The 8,311-nt window shown below is 32.4% G+C and overlaps 1 protein-coding gene across 1 annotated transcript; it reads left to right on the top strand.

Annotated features, from left to right (window-relative positions):
* The first annotated feature begins 1,277 nt into the window (after nt 1-1,277).
* Nucleotides 1,278-7,383, top strand: LOC124366524 (U-scoloptoxin(16)-Er13a-like). The gene is made up of 3 exons (XM_046823113.1): nt 1,278-1,383; nt 6,246-6,363; nt 7,213-7,383. Exons 1-3 carry the CDS (start codon nt 1,314-1,316, stop codon nt 7,316-7,318), a joined length of 294 nt encoding a protein of 97 aa, XP_046679069.1. The 5' UTR covers nt 1,278-1,313; the 3' UTR covers nt 7,319-7,383.
* Nucleotides 7,384-8,311: the final 928 nt, after the last annotated feature.

The raw sequence follows: 8,311 nt of genomic DNA, 5'->3' as shown, positions 1-8,311 counted from the left end.
GATTAATCATAAATATATTTAAATTTTATTTCTGTACATATGTTTAAAACATAGGAAACTTATGTCCCAATCAGTTAAACATTTTAAGTTAATGAATAAGCATTGATCCTTACTATGTGGTATTATAAAAAGTGTGTTCCTCTCACACTGTAATGTTATTAATACTTGTTCAACAACGGTATTGGATTACTTGTTAGTTTCAATACTTCCTCAAGATTCCTAAAAAACTTTACATTTCACAAGCTATCTGTAAATATTTATAAAACAAATCTTATAAATTCTATTTTAAGTTAGTTTTGGCAATATTTTCTGGGGTTTCTGGAGTGCTCATTCATTCAGTAGGATTTTCTGTATTTAACCTGTGAGACAGCTGTAGGGAGGTCTCTCGATCAAGTGATACTCTCACTCTAGCAAGTCTCATTTATCACACAATTGATTTTGTGTTAAAATGTAACTTATTGGTGCTTAGTCATTTAGACAAGGAAAGTGTCTTGGTTGATCGATTCCGTATTTCTTTGCCGCAAAATACAATTTTATTTTTTGGACATAAGCTTTCTAATATTCTTAAACATTCTGTAAATAATGCTAATAGTTTTAAAATATAAAAAGAATGTAAAAACCAGTGGAATAAGAGAGATATTTTATACCCTTTAGGAGGCACTTGACGATCAAATGGCTGATGTCAGCAGGCCGCTTGCCTCTTGTACATTTTTATTTATAATTGATGGTATAGACTGTTAGTTCCATTGTATTATTAGTTAAACTAATAAAAACGCATATTGTAAGAATGTTTATATTATTTTAATTATCATTGATGTATATTTTAATGTAATAACTTGTACAAAAACAGTAGTGTTCCAAATATGTAAGTAAAGAAGTTAGTCTATACTGTTCAATCCTGAAAACTAGATGGTTCAATGTCACTCTAGAGTAATGTAGAGCTTTCTGATGCTTCTGAAAATTTGAAACATAAGTCTGCTATGTAAATAGAAATAATTTGTGCCACATGTCAGCACTAACACGTGGGTATTGCTTATTTTGTTGTATCACCGTAGAAGTTTGTGGTGAAACGACTTGTGTTTTCATAATTTATCACACTTCTCTACTAATGTGGAATTATCGTTATAGTTTTCCTCTCTGGTGACCTTGAAGCGGCAAATTATATTTACCTTGTTCCAGCATCTCTGTTGTGCTTGGCCTCATTTCGTCTTCGATCACTCACTTGTCATTGACTCTCAGTCTCCAATATATTGTATTTGTATTTCTGTATAAAACAAGATTTTAATATTTTTCATAAGTTTCAAGTTTAAGTTATGTGTAACGTAAAAATTACATATTTTTCTTTTCTTTTCGCCATTTACTATGTGTCTCCTGCTTTGTCATGTAAGTACATAGTTTTTACTTTTCCTTTGCCAACTTTATGTGTTTTATAAAACGAGCACTTTTTACTAAAAACACTTTTGACAATTTTACACTTACGTTAAAGAATTTTTGATTTGCTGTGTGAAAATGTGTTTAAGTAATAAAAGAACTGTTCAAATCATAATCAATAGTTTGTGGCTTCTAAGTTACCATATATATTTTTTTAACATTATGCAATATGAACAGCAATTGACTTAATTTTACTGATAGGTTATTTGTTTTGTTAGCGCGTATATCTCTTATAAAATCTTTATGAATAATTTATCTCTCAAGAAACTATTAAAACCCGGTTGCAGTGCCTTTAGCATCACCTTTTATCCCTTAGGCCTTATGCTAAACTTAAAATGCCTTACTTTTTGTCGAACGTTTTGAAAATGGTCCATTTTGAAGTTTATCTTTAAGCACCGATCAATTTTTAGTGTTCCTGATAGCCTTTATATAATTTAATAAAGAAACAAAATTTTTATTAAATGTTATTTTACGAAAAAACTACACACATTACACAAGCAACCTGAAGAACAACTGTGTGTATACAGGTACAATCCCTGTATGTCGGGGACTGTACCTGTACAAAATGTGTATTAAATGTTATTTTACGAAACAACTACACACATTACACAAGCAACCTGAAGAACAACTGTGTGTATACAGGTACAATCCCCTGTATGTCGGGGACTGTACCTGTAGAAACAAAATGTGTATTAAATGTTATTTTACGAAACAACTACACACATTACACAAGTGAAGAACAACTGTGTGTATACAGGTACAATCCCCTGTATGTCGGGGACTGTACCTGTAGAAACAAAATGTGTATTAAATGTTATTTTACGAAACAACTACACACATTACACAAGCAACCTGAAGAACAACTGTGTGTATACAGGTACAATCCCCTGTATGTCGGGGACTGTACCTGTAGAAACAAAATGTGTATTAAATGTTATTTTACGAAACAACTACACACATTACACAAGCAACCTGAGGAACAACTGTGTGTATACAGCTACAATCCCCTGTATGTCGGGACTGTACCTGTAGAAACAAAATGTGTATTAAATGTTATTTTACGAAACAACTACACACATTACACAAGCAACCTGAAGAACAACTGTGTGTATACAGGTACAATCCCCTGTATGTCGGGGACTGTACCTGTAGAAACAAAATGTGTATTAAATGTTATTTTACGAAACAACTACACACATTACACAAGCAACCTGAAGAACAACTGTGTGTATACAGGTACAATCCCCTGTATGTCGGGGACTGTACCTGTAGAAACAAAATGTGTATTAAATGTTATTTTACGAAACAACTACACACATTACACAAGCAACCTGAAGAACAACTGTGTGTATACAGGTACAATCCCCTGTATGTCGGGGACTGTACCTGTAGAAACAAAATGTGTATTAAATGTTATTTTACGAAACAACTACACACATTACACAAGCAACCTGAGGAACAACTGTGTGTATACAGCTACAATCCCCTGTATGTCGGGGACTGTACCTGTAGAAACAAGATTGGCATAAAATATTAAAATTAACGGTTTAATATATAACATTATTTTACTGTATTAAAATTAAGCATAGTATAAGTAAACCATTAAGCTCTTGAATAATCCTAGGCTCGAGAGAGTATATAAAACTTGAAATTTACCTTTACTTGTGATTTTACTATAAAATATGCTTTTAGAAATGTTCAGTGCTGTCGCTCCTTGGTTGTAAAAGAGGCGTGAAGACTTGGTTGTAAAAGCGTAGTTCAAAATTTATATTTGCAACTCTCAACCTCAACTGTAATTTAATTTACTTTAGAAAAATAACACTTACATGTTCTAAAACATATTATTTTCAATAACATAAAATTTGGTGCATTAATTCTGTGACATTTCTATAATTTAACAACACACTGTTGTAGATTTATTCCAACTTTTAAATTATGACTAGTGTAAAAAACAATATCTGAAAAATATTTTTGTAGACGATTAGTAAACATTTCAATTCAAATTTATTTCTATAATAGATCAATACAATTATGTTCACAACCAAATTTAAGATTTTAGTCCAAAATATATAACGTTATTAAGGTACGCTTGTCAGCTACCGGCTACCGACATGCGAGGGTCTGCTTTTAACATGAGGATTAAGTTTAAAACTGCGTTATAAATAGAAACTCATGTCGAACCAACAATTTTTTCATTTTAGAAACTTGGATTTTCGTGTTTCAGTGCCTATGATTTGACTAATGGAGTTCCGTCTCTGCATTATTTGGTCATCCATAGGAATGGTTTAAGTGTTTTTAAGAAATAACGTATAATTCATTACGGTAACCCTTATGTTTTTTTTTTATCTTTACTGTGAAGTAGAAATTAATATTTGTTAAAAAAATATTATAAGCATTCAACACAATTTGATATAATTTTTTTAATATGAGTTTTTTAAAGCGTTTTTTATAGAAATAAAACAAAAATTTCCTTTTACAATATTTTTAAATCTTTAATTATACACAAAAAACAGCATAATGACATATAAGCAATTTTATTGAAGTAGGAATTTGTTTTTTACACACCATACACTCTATTTCTAACATATTATAGTTTTTTTAAGCAGATCCTCAATTGTTTGGCCAGCAGTTTATTTATTTATTTAGCAGTTAATTAGTATGCCTTCTGTATACGATACATTCTAAGATATTATCTACCAAAGTTTGGTATTTAAACCCTCATAACATTTTTTTACTATGACGTGCTCATCAGGAAAATTTGTATTATTGTGTATGATTTATTTGTAACTATGGAGTGTATTTAAATACTAGGTAGATGACAATGATATTTTAAAAATTCGAATTCCAGTAAAAACACAAAGAAAAGGATTCTTGCACAGTTTAGTTCATCATCAATCAGGTGGAATGCATTCCAACTCTTCTCGTGCAACTCGTCACAGTTTGATAGTCAGCTTTTTTTTCTTTTTCTTTTTTTTTTTTTTTTTTGTGCTTAAGCGTACACAACGCTTCCAACAGCTGTATTAATATTTATTTACATGTTTTATATTTGCACCTAACTAATCTAACAGTTTTATTGTGACACGTTTCTCACTCATGTAAATACTTTAAATGTTTTGGTGACACTGTGAAGGATCATGACATCATAAAACGTTAACCCAAAACTGTAGGGCCACCAAGTTATATTTGCAGGTGAGTTGAGAGAAGGGGTTGAGATATGGGTTCCTCGTGATTGACTGTAGCTTAACCAATCACCATTTAATCATTCCAATATCTTCAGTGATTAGTACGGGTTCTTTTTCACAAACTCTCGACAAGTTAATAGCATGTTCTTTGTTGAAGTTACTTGCCTTCTTCTTTCGCTTTTCTATATTTCACGTACAAGTACATCTGGTTTATAGAATCAATTATATGAATAGTTTTGTGATTATTGTTAGAGTACAGTTGATTCTTTCATATCTTGATGTTTTGTGGCCTAATGTGTTCACGAACCCGTGTGGATAAAAAACGTTGCGTTTCACCATTGTAAATTGAGCCATAACTATTCAGTCCAGGCAGTGTGTTCCATAAAACTGCAGATAATAGGAAAAATAATTAAAATGTTAACTTTTATCTCGATGGCTACTATGTAGAAAAGGGTCTAGCTAAAACTTCCCACCTCTATCCCTCTCCTATCCCCTCTACCCGTCCTTAAAGCTTTTCATCAGCCTATATCATTGTAAATATGCATTGTAGATGTATGATGTTTTAAAAATTACTTTTCTAGTTAATACTAAAAGTAATTTCACTAAAATTTACATAGCTACCTAAACGTTAATGTTTATATATATATATATATATATATATATATATATATATATATATATATATATATATATATTGCATTATAACTACTAAACTCCTAATATATAAGCACAATATATAATCCATAAATCAAAACATTTACATAGTTTGATGTATTTTGGAGTTTTGGAAGTGGCTGAGGGGTAAAAAAATAAGCTCCGAGCTGTCTGACACCATATATACACTGGCCAGATGCAGCTCAGGAGTATCAACATTATTCGAACCAGAATTAATTACTCAGATATATATGTTTATGAATAAAGGTATGCAGGGATGATTTCGCTTGTATAGATCGTAATAGCCGAGGGTGAATAATTACCTTTATAATAGTTTTTCCACAACAAACCACGCATTTACTGGTCTAATATGTTATGATGTTAAAGATATTAGTTATGACTTTTGCCGCGTAAGCCTAAGAAATCTTTTGTTCTCTTAGGAAAAGAGCTGAAAAATTGCACTTAATCCTTGAAGGACCTTTTGCGCCGCTTCCGCAGGGACAGTCCTACCGAGATCCATGAGGAAGGATTGTAGGCATTAATCTCAGGCATATCTTTTTAGAAGAGGGGGAAGCCATGCTCTTTACCATCCTCTCAGTCAAAGCGTTAAGAGGTGGCACGCCCTTATGTTTAGGCTACTAACAGTTTTTAACACCTACAGAGCCCAACTAACTCCAACAGTTATCTCCCGCAGTAGACTATGCATATCGATTTACCCTTGCATCCCAATATCTCACATTTGTGGTTAGTTATGTACCGCTCTCGAACATCCATAAGGTTGACCAGTATAAGTAACATATCGTAAACCAGCCAAAAGTGAACCCTTCAGGTAAACAAGCCTAAAAACTTAGTCCTGACTATTCAATCTGCAGCTGGGCCGAAATAATGAACCTTTGATTATGAGATTACCATCTTGCAAAGTGAAAAAAATGTTTTACTAATTTTAACAGAATAGTGACAAACTTCCTTGTCGTTTAGTTCCTCCATGTATGGAAGGCGGCCAGAAGCATCCCCCAGGGTCGGAGTGGACAAGTGTGGTCAATGGAGAGTGTAAGGGATGGAGTTGTTCAGCTACAGGTGAACTCTCCATGTCGGAGTAAGTATTAAATAATGAATACAAAAACAAAACTAAAGTAAATAACCCAAACATACAAGATTATTATTATATAAGGATAAAGTCATATGCAATTATTATGTAATTCTTAGGGGTTGATAATTTAATATTAGTTACTTTGACTGTAGTTTAATTTTTGTTTCCATTTTTGTTGCACTCTACAGGAATAAATAGTAATGCTCTCTTCTATAGAATTATTTCAATTAATTTAAATTCTGAAATTGGTTTATCAAAGCTACGTGTTCTCAGAATTTATCAGCAGAAAGCTTTGGTATATATGCTTTGGTAATCTATTATAACTTAATTACGTTAGTAGATTACAAATGTTTAACTGCAATACAAAGCTATGCGCTGCAATAAAAAAAAACTATCAGTTCAGTATATTGCAATTTTAATTAAGTTACAAATTGCAAGTATTATGATAAAAAATTAAATTTTTATTAAGTATAATTTACCGGAATATTTAAATGTTAAAATATTGTATTAAGTAATAAACTCATGTAAATAAACATTGTTAGATTAATATATTTTATAAAAATTTTATTTATGAGCAGATTTGATTTCTTTCATATTAAATCAATATAAAATAGATTAATTGGCATGTATTTATTTTCTACTATAATTTTTGCTGCCTCTATTTTTTCTATTTTTATAAGGTTTTGTTTTCTTCTACTTTTTATACTTAAGCTCTAGCTGCTTTTTCGTAGTCCTAGCAACTTCCTTCTTATTCTACTCTCTGTTTATCATCTTTTTTAACTTCAATTTAATCATTATTACGGTGCTCCTTCACTTTCTGTCTCGTTACTAACCCCAGTTCTACCACTTGTGCAGGTGTCCACTATACAGCCTACTAGAAGGCTGCTACTTGACTCCAGGAGATCTGACCAAGAACTACCCCGACTGCTGCCCCGAGCCGTTCTGTCCGGCGCCGCCATAGGGCGAGCTGAATACAGAGTTTATAATACAAACATTAGCAAGTGTCATACAAGTTTAACAAGTTATTGTAATTCCATGATTATTACACCTATGTGTCTCAAATTTTATGAACTTATTCATATAATATAATAAGATATAAAGGTGAATATCATTAGTTTTTTTTTGTCTAATAACAAGTGCGTGTGAGTGTGTGTGTGTGTGTGTGTGTGTTTGTGTGTGTGTGTGTGTGATTCTGGGGTGTAAGGGTGGAGAGTAACAGGTACGCTAAGACGTTACGAAGATGACAAGTACGCTAGACATCAAGTGTAATGTGCATGCTAGACTTCACTAGAGCAATATACAAACTAATCTCTCTAGAGTAACATGCACGGTAAGACTGTACGAAGACGACAAGTACTCTAGACATCAATAGTAATATGCACGCTAGACTTCACGAGAGTAATATACAAGTTAATCTCTCTAGAGTAACATGCACGGTAAGACTGTACGAAGATGACATGCATGATAGACTTCAAGAGAGTAATATGCACTCTAGACTTTACTAGAGTGCAAATACAATAGTTACCTGATAACTTATTGCAGCTTCTATACTACTATATTGAAGCTACAATAAGCTATCAAGTAACTACAACTACCAGAATCCCGGCATGCTGTGTCAGCACGTTTAAATCTCCGCTTTATATTCGCGTCGCATACACGCTAAACCTCTCGATAAAAACATGCACGTTAAGACTGTACCAAGGGTGACATGCACGCTAGACCTCACGAGGTTAACTTGCATGCTAGGTCTTATTTATTCTTGTTAATTCTGCCAAATCTGACATTCAAAAGCTAAGAATGTTCATGTGCATAACCCAGCAATAATAAATGTATTAACGTTAATTTTGAACTCAGTTTAATGAATCAACAACTTAGCAACCTAGAAGCTACAATACTTTATCAGGTAACTACAACTACACCCGGAACGCTATGTATCAGCATGTTTAAATCTCCG

The sequence above is a fragment of the Homalodisca vitripennis genome, chromosome 7 (assembly GCF_021130785.1).
Source record: "Homalodisca vitripennis isolate AUS2020 chromosome 7, UT_GWSS_2.1, whole genome shotgun sequence".
Classification (NCBI taxonomy): Eukaryota; Metazoa; Arthropoda; class Insecta; order Hemiptera; family Cicadellidae; genus Homalodisca; species Homalodisca vitripennis.
This window is presented reverse-complemented; position numbering and strand designations above follow the sequence as displayed.

Bases quoted from the DNA above. Each gene is read 5' to 3' on its own strand.
- LOC124366524 (XM_046823113.1), top strand. From the start codon at position 1,314: ATGTGTAACGTAAAAATTACATATTTTTCTTTTCTTTTCGCCATTTAC. The intron at 1,384-6,245 runs GTAAGTACATAG...CTTGTCGTTTAG, and splicing joins TGTGTCTCCTGCTTTGTCAT to TTCCTCCATGTATGGAAGGC. The intron at 6,364-7,212 runs GTAAGTATTAAA...CCACTTGTGCAG, and splicing joins GGTGAACTCTCCATGTCGGA to GTGTCCACTATACAGCCTAC.